The 16,268-nt window shown below is 36.5% G+C and overlaps 3 protein-coding genes across 7 annotated transcripts; 1 reads left to right on the forward strand and 2 right to left on the reverse strand.

Moving 5' to 3' along the window:
- Positions 1 to 258: 258 nt before the first annotated feature.
- LOC140989494 (homeobox-DDT domain protein RLT3-like) lies at positions 259 to 10,799 on the reverse strand. 4 transcript variants are annotated; one of them, XM_073458696.1, is made up of 16 exons: positions 10,395 to 10,799; positions 9,419 to 9,474; positions 9,027 to 9,329; positions 8,809 to 8,865; positions 8,490 to 8,706; positions 8,233 to 8,333; positions 7,352 to 7,429; positions 7,124 to 7,255; positions 6,700 to 6,843; positions 6,292 to 6,414; positions 5,714 to 6,169; positions 3,652 to 4,059; positions 2,943 to 3,551; positions 2,045 to 2,149; positions 1,724 to 1,950; positions 259 to 556 (listed from the first exon to the last, which is right to left on the reverse strand). In XM_073458696.1, the coding sequence occupies exons 1-15, from the start codon at positions 10,654 to 10,656 to the stop codon at positions 1,732 to 1,734; spliced, it is 3,270 nt and encodes a 1,089-aa protein (XP_073314797.1). In that variant the 5' UTR covers positions 10,657 to 10,799; the 3' UTR covers positions 259 to 556; positions 1,724 to 1,731. The 4 variants fall into 4 exon arrangements, with proteins under 4 accessions (XP_073314797.1, XP_073314795.1, XP_073314796.1 ...); XM_073458694.1 differs by having other exon boundaries at positions 260 to 556; positions 7,352 to 7,438; XM_073458695.1 differs by lacking the exon at positions 259 to 556 and adding an exon at positions 657 to 745 and having other exon boundaries at positions 7,352 to 7,438.
- A 1,398-nt stretch (positions 10,800 to 12,197) lies between these two features.
- On the forward strand, positions 12,198 to 13,875 carry LOC140989496 (peptidyl-prolyl cis-trans isomerase CYP19-3-like). 2 transcript variants are annotated; one of them, XM_073458698.1, is made up of 2 exons: positions 12,198 to 12,321; positions 13,189 to 13,875. In XM_073458698.1, exon 2 carries the CDS (start codon positions 13,193 to 13,195, stop codon positions 13,709 to 13,711), a length of 519 nt encoding a protein of 172 aa, XP_073314799.1. In that variant the 5' UTR covers positions 12,198 to 12,321; positions 13,189 to 13,192; the 3' UTR covers positions 13,712 to 13,875. The 2 variants fall into 2 exon arrangements, with proteins under 2 accessions (XP_073314799.1, XP_073314800.1); XM_073458699.1 differs by having other exon boundaries at positions 12,292 to 12,403.
- A 710-nt stretch (positions 13,876 to 14,585) lies between these two features.
- Positions 14,586 to 16,214, reverse strand: LOC140990371 (rubisco accumulation factor 1.1, chloroplastic-like). The gene has a single exon (XM_073460047.1). The coding sequence runs from the start codon at positions 16,146 to 16,148 to the stop codon at positions 14,793 to 14,795; it is 1,356 nt and encodes a 451-aa protein (XP_073316148.1). The 5' UTR covers positions 16,149 to 16,214; the 3' UTR covers positions 14,586 to 14,792.
- Between the last annotated feature and the right edge of the window lie 54 nt (positions 16,215 to 16,268).

Raw genomic sequence — 16,268 nt, forward strand, 5'->3', positions numbered from 1 at the left:
AAATTCATTGATTTTGAATTTCTCATATTGTTTGAATGGACAAAATTAAGTGAATTCAATGATAATTATGATCATGAATCACCATTATTATTTTTCAAATCCCGAGTTAAACTCATGACCCACACAGCATTATCATCATGAATTTTTCATAAAATATTCAAACAATTGCACTATTTTCATCGAAACTAATAAGAAAAATACATGTCTTAGATTATAATTTTATGAAATTTAAATAACGGGTAAAGCTCAACTTAAAAATAAATTCATAATTAAGTAAAAATAACATCGTTGGGAGTCTAGCAAATTTTATACAAGTTTATATTTTCAAAACAGTAGGGTCCTATTTCAATTTTTTTCCCTACTCACATACCTACGCTCTCGGACCTAAGCATCATCATCGATTGAAACTCCTCGATCGCGGCAATGATGAATTTGGAAATATGACGCTCACATATAAGCCGAGAAGTCAGTCGTAAAGGCAATTCACTTCCATATTCGAGTCTCCTCTTCATGGCCAGCAAGGAATGTCCACTAGTTAATAAGGTACCTCCGTGCACTGCATGTGCACAAGACAATGTAAATATAACATGTACACAAGACAATGTAAACAAAGAATTTGAATTATTTATATCCATTACTGATGCACGAACACAAGAAACCACAAGCAAATAAGAGTGGACCGACAGGATCTCAGAGAAAATGAAAAGTAGCCGTTTAAACCACGTAGTTCCAGAAACAGAATCACCTTTTAAAATATTATAAGCGATCACTCTTTTGTTCTCTATGCAACAATCAAAACAATTATTGAGAACTGTAAACAGCTATAATCACACCAAATCACGGAAAACAATAGTTTAACACACACTCACAAAACATGAAAGTCTCCCAAAATTCAAAAAAATCTTGAGATAAGAAAATGAAAACAACTAAAAGAGTTGTATAACTGCTGCATTTTCACCTCAATACCCTACTTAAATATTAAACACCACAAAATAGACATCTAAACATTTCAAATGAATCCCACCAAAAGTCTAAATCCATTTTGAGATTTTTTTTATGTAGTTGAGCACAAAATGAAAAGAGCAACCATTGGTGTTGTAGACTATTATACTCACAATAATACAAACCAAAAGTAAATGAAGTTTAATGGCATTTAAATGTTCTCACATCTTGTTACAATTATCCAAACAATAACTTGCTTATATAATGACAAACTAAAGGAAGAAATGCTAGGAAGAAAAATGATAAAGAACTAAAATCAACCGGTCTAAGTAGATTTGGGATATTCGAGAGCAAGAGATAGTCTATTATGATTACTTCACAGCAGAAGGATCGTTCTAGAGCAATTCATTACAGGACAATCATTGTAATTGATTGGAGTGTGTGGAAGGTCATTTCCCAAAGAAAGAATGACCAAACTAGGGAACAAATTGAACAAACGTTTAGTTGTATTAATTAGAAATAAAACCTTGGTTAACAAAATCAGGACGTAAAAAGATAATCTCTAATAGCATTGGTCAGTAACCCACAACTCAAATAAACTAGAATGTCCTCCCACATCATTCAACCACCCATGCTCCAAATGAGGGGGCGTGTACACATGGAAAAGGTAGAGAAGAATCGACAACAGAATTTAGGGCCACACACTAGAATCCTAGAATTATTGATACAATGCAAAAAAGAAGCATCATTGAAGCAACACTCAGAATGGTTAAATGCGTACTTTCAAGTCTACCTGCAGCTTTTAGATTTATTTTGATATTTACAGCTCTCCATATGAGAGGCAACTAACAAATCCAATTTCACTATCCATAATGCAACTGCTGAATATGTATGTGGCACGGTTGAAAAGTCCGAAAATATGTAGTCTTGGATGCAATATGAACCAGAAGTATTACAATTTTGATAAAACCAATCTTCTTTGATAGCAGTAACAAAATCAGCGAGAACCTGAAGCATTGTAAAGCGGAAGAATTTGATTATTATAGTATTCTGAAAGTAAATATCTATTAGAGAAGAAAGTATCGGATGCATTATTAACCACCTGTAAAAATTCGGCTAAATTTGAGGCTCGTCGCAACCTATTGACCCAAAGATTGTGAGCAGATCTCTTCCAAGAGCCAAAGAAGGCATCTTCAGGTACAACTGACTGCAAAGTTATTTACTTGCTTAAACTATGTATAAAATTTTGTGCAGCCATTTGCATTGCTCATCCCATATTAACACAAACTCAAACTGCAAGAAACTAATAAATGCTTCCAACTAAACATATTACCAAAAAAGGACACCTTGCTCCAAAAGTAAGATACACTGCTTAACCTGCTACAACGATCAATATAATCTAAGCAGTCTATGGTCAGGTTTCAATTTCTTCCCCGAACAAGGGATGCCATCATTAACCATGAGAAGCTCTGTGTGCTACAAAAGGAAATCCCTTGTTAAGGTAAATTATTTAGTTTAACCTACACAACCTTCCATTAAATACTCGTGCCCACAAATAATGGAAGAAGTTATGAACTACCAGCAACAGACTTTGTTTTAAACAAGTTAACGGGCAGCGCAAGACAAAACTTAATAAATAGGTGCATCCAAATTTTTACAATGGATCTTCATATAAAACAGTCAGGTCAATTACAATTGCATCTTTAGAAAACATCTTGGGTATACACTAGAGTCATTGAACAGTGAGCAAGCCCAAATTGGTTTCCACCACCTTGAACACATATATATGTACAAAGGATGAATCTACAGAACCTGCTCATAAAACTACGGTTTTCAAATCTCAAATATACGTGAGGAAATTCAGTTGCAAGTAATCCACAAACTGCTGAGGTGTGTCCGACAAGAAGGCTCGTGCAAATATAAGTATGATATCAATGATTGTCTTTTATTCATATGCATCCTTAATATAAAATAAAAGGTTCGGCTTTACGAATGCATACCTCAATTGCATAAATTGCAGCTTTGAGCGACTGCAATCGGGAAGATAGAACCCTTGGTCGTCGGCATTTACTAGCATCACTATTGACTTGACACACGGCGTAATGAATTGCATATCTCTCTTCTAGATCAAAATCAAGCTCAAATGTGGTATGGCAAATTCTACAATGCTTTTCCTCTCGCCAGTATAAGTCATGGCATTGATCACATCTTCTGAGTGAATCAAGATATGCCTTCTTCGTATTTGTAACGGTTTTGAGTTTATAGTAAAACGACTTCCACAGATATACATCAAAAGCTAATGAATGACCTGATATCTCAGTCTGTCCCCCTTGCACACCATCTTCAACTGTGCCAGTAGAAGAAGGAAGATTATTTGAGATTTCATTCAAGTTTAAATTGTTGTCTACGTCAGACACTGGTGAGGAACTAGATTCCCTGGAAGTATTAATTTCAGATTGATCAAACGAGGCAATTTTCCCGTTTTCAACATCATTATGCATACTAGACATTGCTAGGAAAAGAAATGCTTCTCGTTTCTCCAAAGATGCCAGAAGCTGGGCCTCCCTGGCACCTCTACGGTTCAAAGTCAACATCAAAGTGCACAAAGCCTGATATCAGATGACAAATAAGCAGAGAAGTAAATCAAACCCAGTCGTGAAAAATATTTGTGTTTTAATTTATTCAAGGACAAAAGGCGACAAACTTCACCTCTCGCATGTCGATCACCTCCCAGTGGCCATCTTCAGAAGATTCAAAGTAAATCCTCCTGTGTCCAGGATCTGATTCATCACAAGGCCCCAAGAAGAGCCAGTATCTATTGTACCTACGATCAGCACCGAGAAAGACAGACTGCATAGGATGTATATAGCCATCTACTTCGAATTCCTCCGCTATCATTTTCATGTTTTCATACTTTTCTTCATCACTAATCTTTGACATAGTAACCAAAGAATCAGTAGGTTGCCCTGATGTACCAGTACCAAGGTTACCAAGTGTTTGCCCACAACCTCCTGATTGTGGCAAACTACACTGCTTCGTGTTTGATCTCTTTATTTTTGCTCCAGAACCGTAAATATTGATATTTTGAGAACATTCTGCAATTGATGTCAAGGGATCCTGCATGAAAAATGTAACAAACAATGAAGGGTGATACAGACGAAAACCAGCACTTCGATTTTTAATCTTAAGCAGCATATTTCCTCGCCAAACAAGAGAGACCAAAACAATCAGGTGATGAAACCATTGAATGGCTCAACAATATTCTACAGTTACGATAAATTTAACATCCAAAAGATATCATAACACCACATTTATCTCAATTTAAATACAAGAATGGACCAAAAATAGTCAGCTTTTGCTCGAACAAAGTGCACGTCGAAAATGACACATGCTGCAAAGTTTCACGACCACTCCCCTTTCACAGAAACATTGAGCAACATACAGTCGAGTCCAAAAGCTCAAGAAAGGAGGAATTATTCCTGCAAAGTTTCTTAAGACTCTTAATCTAGAAAAAAGACAGCTTCTGGTTCAGTAACACCTCAAGATGTGAATCTACCAATCATTTATTTAATGCGGTGACCAAGAAATAAAACGCTAACGTTTTTGATAGACCATACAATTAATTTTTGTAAACAGGCATCGTGTCTTTTTACCGTGTTTTACCAAAGTATTTAGTTGATTCATTAACATCACTCAATCCTCGGTCATCATACAAGTGAGAGGCATTAGGTCAAACGAAGAAACTTCACGGTTTTAGCTGAAATTTCAAAATCACAACCTCCGTTTACTTTCAATCTCTATTCTCCTCGGTACATTACAAAAGTAACAACCATAATGGTGAACTCCTATAGTTGCACTTAAACCAAAGAATTTCAAATTTCAATGTTATTAACACAGTTCGATTATAGAATCGATCGTTCGATGGTATACCATAAGTTATAGCTTACGGTAATAGTATAACTTAAATATTTTAAAAAGTAGAACAGACCAAGTGTCATGGCTAGGTAGCTACACAGGTCAACACAGAATAACTTAAATATATTGTTGCTAACACATTACAATTATAGAATCAGTGGTTTGGTATCATACCAAAAGTCATAGTTTACGGTGATAATACAACTTAAATATTTCAAAAGGTAGAATGGACCAAGTGCCATGGCTAAGTAGCTACACAGGTCAATAAGAGTATATGACTTTGGTTTCTATACCGGTGGTTTATTACAACTACCGTTGTACCAAAAGCAAGAGATAGTGATAGTTGTACCATTCAAATCATTTAAATGAGACCAAGCATTGCAGTTCAATTGTTGTGTCACATAGGAAGCTACACTAAACATGCATGATTGTTGCTTCCACCAACCTTCGAAATATCATCCTATTCTTAAAAAAGATATTAATCGAAGGATATTTCTCATCAGTTCCTCTAATAGCTTTCTCCCCAATTTGGCTATTTTCTACACGTCTCGACATGATTTATATAATCGTTTTAACAATTCACAGAAAAAGGGAAAAAATGCATTTATTTTACAAGTTTCTTCTATAAAATCTTTTTCCCTTTGATTGTGTTGCGACATTTGATAACATGTTTAATCTCGTCAATGCTTCCATCATTTAAGCACAAACAAAGAAAAACAAAAACAAGATAATTTTGATTATCCATTAATAAGACAAAATGATTTTCTATCCACTGCATCGTAAAAGTCAGGTCATGATATAATTAGAGCGGCTAAGGATTTTGTACAAATAATCATATAACAATCCGAGGGATTACCTCCATTCTGACAGTGGATCCACCACTAAGTAGATCAATCAATGCGGACAAGGCACTAAGCCTCTCATCAATGTTTAAATCTGAATATTCACCCTCCATGAGTCCTAACAACCACACTTCTCCTGGATAGCTCTCATCGATTTCATTGTACATCATCAACATTTCAGATTGATTTTTATAAACATTTTGGCCAAGTTCAAATGGACTGGAATTCCTAGACCCATGCTCAGAATCATTCTCATTGTCTTGTACAATACTGACTTCAGAAGTATCATCTACGCTACCAAAGTCTTCAGAACCAGATGAGCAGTCTTCACATTCTTTCGCATCAGCATTGATCCGCAAGCGATATCCAGACGAGGAAATCTTTTCAAACAATGTCATGTCACCTGACAGAGCTAACATGATTAAGTTTTCCAAATCGTTTAATGTATCAGCAAGACTCAACTCAACAATCTGCAAAGAAAAACAAATAGTCCCACTAAGAACCAAAATACATAATTATGCTGATATTTTCACTCTATCCAACCGGAAAATGAATGTTTGCTTATAATTATCATGATTATATACAAACTTACAGATGAAGATTGTGCCAACTCTGAGACTTTCATCCCACTGTTTCCTTTTTTCAACAAAATATTGAATAGTTCTCCCTTCAATGTACCAGGACTTAAGGGGTACTTTTCCATTAGATCAACTTTCTACAGAGCAAAACCATGTAAGATTAAGATAAAGCAAAATGCATTCAGGCAGACAAAGGTTTATAAGATATATGATCACTTACAAAACAGTCTGCTAAAGTAAATGTTTTATGATGCTCCATGTCTAAAATCCAAGAGTAAAGAAGGCATGTATAATTATTCACACACACACACACACACACACACACACACACACACACACACACACACACACACATAAGAGACACTAATGTGGCAATCGATTATCATAAGTTAGGTGTGACCACGCCAGAATATAAGTAAAACCTTGTTGTTACTAGCTTCCTTAGGTTCCATGCTGAGCTTCGGACCAAAACCAGCAGCAACCAATACCTGACGAAGTATTTCTGTCCATGTAAGGAGGTTTAATGAACTCTGCCACAACTCTAGAACAGATGTGTGATGTTCAAGCTGACAAAAAGTGAAGGACATAAGGTTAAAACAGCGACACTACAATAAAGTCACATTAATTAACTAGTTTTGACAGTAATAATCACTCAATCTTCAATTCACACAACATTACTCTAATTATGCTTTTAGTTGTTAATCCAATATAGTAGAATCCTTCAGCTACTTCTTCAAGTAGGATGCATAAGTATAACAAGCAAATTATTCGAAAACACATTTTGTACGACTGAATAATAACAGACATCACTAGGTGTTTGCTATGATTCGACATATCGCAACTCACTGACTGGAGTAACTGCAAAAACTTGCAATTTTTGCTGGCATGAGAAAGAAATCCTCTACCAAGCTCCTTATCAACATCTTTCAAAAGTAGCTTCAGAAGGGCCAAATGCACTTGCCCAAGTAACAAGGAATCCTGAAAACCAGAAGGAGAGTACATTGAAAACCAGAAATATTAAAATGAAAGATGTTAAATACTAATAAATAGAACATTACAGTGACATCAAATTACCTTATCATGAAAGGCATGTGCAAACTCTTCTAATGTGAATGAATACATGCTGATTGTGCAAGCATACGTACAAAGAAACTGGAAAACCTTCAAATAAATCAGGAAAAAAATTAGTAAGGACTGGTGTGCAAAGTCCTAATTCTGGAAATGTCAAGCAAATGATTTCTATGTCAATGTGATAAAGAATAGATAACGCAGGAAGGTGATCACTAAAAGAAAAAAACAATTGGTAGACATATGTTGCCTAAATTTAAATTATCACATCCGATATTATACATAATTCATATATAAAATGCTGATAGTAACTAGGCATGTGGTTTAAAAAGATGCTATAACCCTCAGCTAATTATTGTACATCTTATCCGAAGATTTCTATTTTCTATAAACACAAACTCAAGTTTCTATTAGCAATCACAGCGCTATGTCTAACTTTCTTCAAGACTTCGCAGCTCGGCAAATCAAAGAGAAAATTATCTTAATATTGAAGATTCAGCAAGACAGCAACAAGAAAAAAGAGAAAAGCACGGCAATTTCCCTTTGAAGAGAAAATAAACTCCCTTCCCAAGCTAGCACTAGAAGCACAGCTCTTTAACCCTCAAATTACCATTCACCACAATAATAGGTAATTTGAAAATGAGAATGTAGTAAGGTGCAATACTTTCTGCCCTGCTGATAATATAATATGTAAAATATATATACACAGGAAACCTGTCAAGGTGGGTCAAAATTTCAAAGGCTAGGAAATGTCTTAAGAATAAAGATATTTTATTCATGTCTTATCGAAAAAAGATAATTTATTTAACATACATAAAAATTGAGTGAAGCTTAGCAATTTGCATCCACAGTCAACTGCAATATCATATAGAATAAACTGCTCATACCTTGAAAAGTTTACTCATGAGCTCTTGTGATGATGCCCATGGTTGCATAAATAAGGGCGGCTTCATTGTCACAGAACTTGGAGGAAACCTGACAAGCAAATCTATAAAAGTACAAACTTATTATAACGATGAACAGAGGGGCACATAAAACTCAGTCTAACCAGAAATGTGTTTATTACAAGGCAATGGTTTATTCAGTTTATTCTAAGTGAAACATTGACAACTATTATAAACAGTAAAAAGTGAAGTATATTAACCTTTGCAAAGTGAACAACCATGTGAACCATTGGTTGGAAAGTGTGCAGAACAGGATAAAGGATTTGGTCCTGCCTGCAATTCTTGAAGCTCGAGTTCTTCGTCATCAAGTAGCACTGCAAAATTTTCAGTATTTTCTAGACATTTCATATCTTCAAAAGCAAGCTCACATTTTTCTTTACGAGGTTGTTTCTGCTTTTGGACTTTCTGGCATTCCATCTGACGTTATAGAATGGTAAGTCTGGAACTATAGATCACTGACCAGCCAAAAATGGATGAACTTCCTAGTAAGATAAATACAAAAGCTGGAGCATGTTTTACCTTTCTACTTCTCATGGAAGTCTTCCTGCTGGTCTGTTCTTTGTTTGCTAATTTTCTCTACACACAAAATAACTGACTTTTATTGTGTTTTCGAGGGAAATAAAATTCAAATATTTAGATAAATACATATTTAATCGACTATCTTCACAGCACAAGAAAAGATGCAAAATCATCGGTCATCACAAGCCAACAGTAAATAGGTAGAATAGTGAGCAGACCACAATAGCCTGTTGTCGCTGCAATCTTTTTTTCTTTTTTTGAATGGTGCTCTCATTGAAATCGACACCATCTGAAAAATCTGTAGCATCGGGATTTCTCACTCGCCAAACGGTAATTAAACTTTTCCCTTTGCCATGTTTCTTCCCAGGAACATTGCTTTCAGACATGAAACCTTTGCCCATGCCATGCTTCTTAGTTGGAGCACCCTTCGCAGTCATCGGACCTTTTCCAGCACCATGCCTATTCCCGAGTGAACAGTTCTCACAACAAACTTGGTAGTCTAACATGGCATGCATTGAAACCTAACAAAATTAAAAAAAATTGTTGAATAAATATAGGTCAAAGAATATTGGGGCAATCATTTCCCAGAATTCCCTTAAAAAATGCATACCTTTCTTTTTCTATGGGTTGAACGCCCATTCTCTTCGTGATGAGGTTTCCGGCAATCTGGCCATTAGAGAATATAATCAATAGAATGATTTTGACACATTTCATGTATTACAATTTTGAAGAGGACAAGGCAGTATAGTGGCACGAATATGGAGAAGAGTTGAGGACGTTTGAGAGATTAAACTAATCAGAAAAAGATGTCATTCTGCTTCAGTATTAGGACCAAGCTCTCCGAGGAACTCAAATACCGATACGCAGCTCCATCCTCCATGAGAATGCCAGCTCATTTTTCCTTCCGCATGATATTCCCAATCAAGCTCCACTATCTACAATCTCATTTGTGTGGCTAGCTCATGTAAATAACTAATTCTATAAATTAGAATAGAATGGCTCCTTCCGGAAAAAAACCAGTCAGGTTCATTTCACAAATAAAACGTGGTGACAATCTATAAGGTTCAAACCCCAACTGGATAGATTATAGATGTTATGTCAAAAGTTAAAAAAGAAGTCAAAATTTGGCTCATCCAAAGCCACTCATACAACTTACCATTGGCAACCTCTTTAAGAGTTGAGAATCTAGACAAGAGGAAAAGGTATAAAACATCCAAAACCATCCATTCTTCATTTTATCAACCAAGCTTCAGCATTAGATCATAAACAGAAATAAAAGATACTTATTTTATACAAAAATATTTACATAACACGAACTCAAGTCAGCAGAAAATAACAATGCGTTCTACAACCGATTGATAAGCTAGTAAGTTATTTCCTAGAGACCTTTTTCACTTCAAAGTAATGCGATAATAGGAATTCATAATTCATTAAGTGCAGTTATCATTTCACGCTATGAACTACAAAATACTATCATCAGACTACAAACTGCATCAGAAATGAAACTTTTAACCACCTCCAAAACTCAGATTCACACTCGTCACACAAATTAAAAGAAAGCACACAGTTGCTCGTGAATCTCTTACCGCGGAGAAAAGCATTCGATGGAACGGAATCAAACTGACCACCCAGCGTCGGGCCATCCTTCCTGAAAATTTTCATCAAAATATGCTCCGGACTGTACAAAATCTCCTGAAGTCGCGTCCTATAATCATTTTCGGTCATAAAAACCCGCTGCCGATCATGCTTCCTACCTTTCCTCTTCTTATAATCATTTCCATCACAATTCAATCCATTTCCACAGTCCGCGGAATCCTTCCGGCTACTGATTAGCCTTTTATTAATCATAATTAATTATTGATATTCCAGCTCCTCGGCTCAATCAACCATCGGAGAAATGGGTTAGGAAGATAAGAAAAAGCTCAGTGTAAGAGTGAGGAATGGAGAACTGGGTTTTAAGGAGTAGGGTTTTGGGTTTCTTGCAGTGTTGATGATATTTCCATTTTTCTTTTCACCTTTTTTTATTGCACAGTGTGTCAAAAATATCTCCCGGTTCTCTTCGACCGGTTTACGCACGAAATCATTAGTTTTACTGCTTTCCTAATATTTTGGGGGGTGCATGGTTCTGAAAAATAAAAAAATGTTAATTCGAGTTTGGCGGGAGAAACAATAACGGACTAAAAATAATTTTTCCAAAATAAAAAAGTGTTTTTTAAAAAAAAAAATTTATTGTTTAGTATTATAAACGATAATATTTTATTAAGAAAAAATATTGATATTAATTTTGTCATAGAGCTTGTGAACTTGTTCATGAGTTCAAGCTCACGAGGTAACTCATAATTGAAACTCATGTTCATGATCGAATTTTGTAAACACAATCTGAACTCATGAGCCGAGTTATAGCTAGCTCATTTATTTTGAGTTACATGGGCTTGAGATCACTATTTCATAGTCCAATTTGAGCTTGTGCTCATGAACTTCGAGAAACAGTGGAATGTTCATGTGATCATGAGCCGAGCTCTAGCTCGAACCTCTTTGTTGTGTCGGGAACATTCATGTGATCGTGTTTCTCTATTTAGTCCGAGTTTGCAACAGTAGAACATCACATGAATATTAGAAAGTGCATTTTTCTAAATTAACCATTTTGAAACTCAAGATAATAAAATTTTAATTATAGACGAAATGCGTGTAATCGTGTTACGAAAATTTTGGTTTTTTCTTTTCATTATGAAAGCAATTTGGTAGTATTATAGTTTGATATTTTTTTATGTGTTTCGTTTTCATATGATTATTTATGTTTTCTTTTTTAAAATCAAGGGTGTCACCGAGCTAAACTACGCATAAAAATGGGATGCAGTCGAGTTGAACTTAAAAAACACTCTAGCTCAATTAGGGATGACAATTTTCTCCGAACCCGTTGGAGGATCCGATACCCGACCCGAATAGAAGAGGGTATGGAGAGATTTTTAGACCCGATTAAATAATTGAGTAATCGGGTATGAGGATTTTTGGGTTCAGGTATGGAGACCGGTTTGATATAATCCGACCCACACCCGAACCGAATACCCGTTTAAATTAATTAATATATATAAAAATAAATATATATATATATGTATGTATATATGTATATATATAGTAATTATATTTATTTATATTAAAGATTCATCAGTCAATTCACCGATTTTCGGAGTTTTCAATACATATAATCATAAATTTGANGATTTCATTCATCCATCCCCATATCCATTTATTAAATCCATCCACATACTCATCCCCATACCCTACTCATGGCCATCCCTAACCCCATACCCTACTCATGGCCATCCCTAAGCTCAATTGATATTATTTATTTATTCACGCACCTTATTATAGAAAATGGGAGAAATTTGAAAATACCTTGAAAAGAAGGGGGGAAATGGGGAAAATCAACTAATAAAACCCTAGATAAACCCAATAAGAGTTCCGGCCAGCAGCCTTTTCAGTCTATTCATCATCGCTCACCAAAGGTGATAGGTGAGGATCCCTCTATTTACTTAATGGAATTTGAGTTTCAACCGATTTGTATGTGTGGGTGCACAAATCGAAGGCGTCACAGGTGTTAATTTCCAGAAGCTTGTGGGGCTCAAAAATTGTGCTATATTGAAAATCATTGTATCTTCCGTAGTTTTTAATCCTCTTGATGTTAAATGTTCATTTTTCTAAGAGGGATTTAACACCGAATGAACATTTGTTTTGCATTCGATGAATTGGTTTTCGGGAAAATTGTTTCCAACTTTTTCCGGAGTTTCGTTGGGATTTTAATTGGATCCGGTGTATGAATTTTGCTAATATGCGGTGTTGTATGCGGTTTGCATATGTGAATGATAATTTTTATTCATCTGTTATATTTTTTTTTTTTTGCGTATATGTGATTTTGTAATTTTTGGGTGTAGTATTGAATTTGAATAAGGGACAGCTTGTTAATTAAATTTGGCTACTTTCTGTATAAATTTAGTATGTATGCTGTTGTTTATCCTTATTTTCTAAAATTTTACCTGGGTTGACTCGTTAATTATCTGTTTATAAAAAACTTAGAACTGTTAAAAATTTAAATTTTTACCTGTTCTTCTGTCTCAAATCTTGTTAGGATTCTTTCATTATCTTATCAGAGTTTTATCTTCATATTAAATTATGTACCCCGATATTTCTTCTTTCAATTCAAAAAAATAAAATAGCAGCTGTGTTATTTAGGGGTAGGAGATATGTTTAGGAATATAGATGAAGATGAACATAACCTGCATGCACGCAAGGGATGACTAAACTATCCAATTTTAGACGAGCTTTTAGCCTAAGCATTGCAAACTTGTGATGTCTTTCTTTTTGTTATATCTTTGATTTCAGAGAGATGAAGAACCCGAAGGTTTTCTTCGACATTTTGATCGGAAAGGTGAAAGCTGGACGAGTTGTGATGGAGCTGTTTGCTGACAGCACACCGAAAACTGCTGAGAACTTCCGAGCCCTTTGCACTGGGGAGAAAGGGGTTGGAGCTTCTGGGAAGCCATTGCATTACAAGGGTAGTAAATTTCATCGTATTATTCCAAGTTTTATGTGTCAAGGAGGAGACTTTACGAGAGGTAATGGAACTGGAGGAGAGTCGATTTATGGGATGAAATTTTCTGATGAGAATTTCAAACTAAAGCACACAGAGCCAGGCCTGTTATCAATGGCAAATTCTGGGCCGAACACGAACGGATCACAATTCTTTATCACCACTGTCAAGACAAGTTGGCTTGATGGTAAACATGTCGTATTTGGCAAAGTTGTGGAAGGATATGACGTGGTGAAGGAGATGGAGAATGTTGGTTCCCAGTCCGGTTCTACATCGTCTACTGTTGTGATTGATGATTGTGGTGAGCTACAATGAAGAAGGATATTGTTATTCGCGATGCAAACTGCGATTGATGATGGCAATAGAATAGATGGTCGGATCTCTGTTTCTATTAGCAGAATGAGGAGATTCTAATTTTCGGCTGTGAAGTATGTACTTACAAGTTTTTTCTGAGGCATGAGTTATCCCTTATTTGGTAACTTGATTGATATAGTTTTTGGTAAAACTTTTTAAAAAATAATGTTTGACAATCAAGACCATCTTTTTAAAAAAAGAGAAACAATAAGCCACAAAAGTAAGGTGATACCAAATAGTTTTTTTTATATCGTACAGGTTTTACTCGAAGTAACTAAATAACTACTAGTATTTATCATTTTGTAATAAATCATTTTCAGAATTAATTTGTTTTATAATCGATCAGTTAATATTCTCTCTCTTCGAGATTTCCTTTTAATTTGTTTAACACGTGCATTTGTAAGAGTTTAATATAATATAACTATTAATAAAATAAGATGTCAGAGTCTACTCCAAAAATAGTAAAAAAAATCTTTATCCGATAAAATCATTTTATAAAATGGTAATTTAAATACGAACTAACCCATTGTCTGGACTTACATTGAAACACACGGGATCTTTAGCAATGTATATCAACACAACAAATTTTCATACAAGAACGTGCTCACAATCAACACAAATCCTTTTTTATCTCCCATACAAAATCCAGCAACCTCCTAAACAAGGTGGACAAAATAATTTAATACAAAAATTTATGTGAGACGATTTCATACGTCAATTTTGTGAGACAAATCTTTTATTTGAGTTACACGTGAAAAAAATATTTTTTTATGCCAAAAATATTATTTTTTATTATAAATATGAAGAGAATTAACTCGTCCTACGAATAAAGATCGACCTTCTCACAAAATACCTACTTATAATACAGCTAATCCAACACAAGCAAATATCATCCAAATGAAATTCCACCAAAATTTATCATCTAGAGTTTGACAATAGTTTGCTATAAATCTTTGTGCTCTATTATTTGCTCCCCCATTTCACTCCTACCACGTTCGTGATCTACACCAACCAAATATAGCAGAAAATAAGAGGAGGTATTCTAATCCCAATCTTGGGGACCTGGTTGATCTTCATAGTCTTCTCTAGGTGGCCTAACAATCAATACCACAGTACCCAAGCTTTCCACCACCCCTATATCCTTCAACTTCAGACCTCTCTCGACTCTCAACCCCTCCTCGCCACTCCCATTCCCACCACTCACAACCAAATAAAATGCGTCATCGAGCGCCACCTCTCTCCTTCCTCGATCCGCCACCACCAAGATTTGCTCCTCTGCGTCCCTCCTCCTGCCTTTCCATTCCAGTGCATCACCCGCCCTTTTGAAGGCCACTGCCACCCCTCCTCTCTTCAAAACTGCCACCGGCTCCCATCCGGGCAAAACCACCCACCTGTTCCACCCCTTCTCTGCCTCAACAACCCCGAAATCTCCCACCATTCCACATTCCCATGGCGCCTCCTCCACCTCTGTTCCCTTCCCCTCCGCCTTGCAAACTGGTAAAACCACCACTATGCTCGACTGTGCTACCTCCCCCACTGACATCCTCACAACCGGAACCCTCACGATTTCATTAACAGCACCCCCATCTCCTTCCACTCCATCCTTCACCTCTAAATCCACCGAAACTCTCTGCTTGGCAAGTTCCGATTCTGACACCTCCAACGCCTTCTCCAATGTGGCCCTACTCAGCTCTAGCAAAGACGCCGATTTATGCTCTTGGGCTTGCCTATAATACATGAACCCCAAACAATCCCCCGGTAAATTCCCATCAAAACTCTCCCACCCTTTCTCTGCATCCCTCCGCGGAAAATCTTTCATAGATTTAGCCAACTCCCCGGCTCTCCTCCCATCAAAACCATTCTTTATGAAGAACTTCGCGGCAGAAGCGCGTTGTGGGGTGTTCAAGATTCGAATTTCGTAGAGAATTTCGGGGGATCCCGGCAAGTCAAAAAAGGACACGGTATCGGAATCACAAGACTCAATAAGAGAGTCGCGAACCTGCGAGGCGACAACGAGTCGGTTCTGCTCGAGAGAAGGAATGCCGGTGATCTCTTCAAGAGTGGTGGAAATGAATCCTTCTTGATATAGAGAGGTGACTAGAGGGGCGTACTCGAACCAGAGACCTAATCTATTAGAAAGGATATCGAGGCGGGCGTTGATGTCGAGGGATCGGTATTTGGGTGGCACAGGAGATGGCGGTGGGCGGTAAGGCTGGTAGAGTTGCTGTCGTTGTGACCTGGCGGAGGAGGAAGAGGGAGGAAGAATGATGGCAGATATGGCTGTGAACTTGGGATGAGAGGGCGGGGTAGGCGGTTGGTGACGGCGGAGGTGGTGGTCGACGGCGAGGAATGGGGTGGAGAGGGAGAATGAGAGGGGCTTAGGGGTGAGGGAGAGCATTGCGATTGGAAGGATAGAGAACGTTATCTAGTGAGCCCAACGATTTCTATGAAATGGGCATATAACCTATAGGCAAAATATCTTATCATATTCGAAAATATAATATCTTCTGGCAAAATA

Source organism: Primulina huaijiensis, chromosome 12, assembly GCF_012295235.1.
Source record: "Primulina huaijiensis isolate GDHJ02 chromosome 12, ASM1229523v2, whole genome shotgun sequence".
NCBI lineage: Eukaryota > Viridiplantae > Streptophyta > Magnoliopsida > Lamiales > Gesneriaceae > Primulina > Primulina huaijiensis.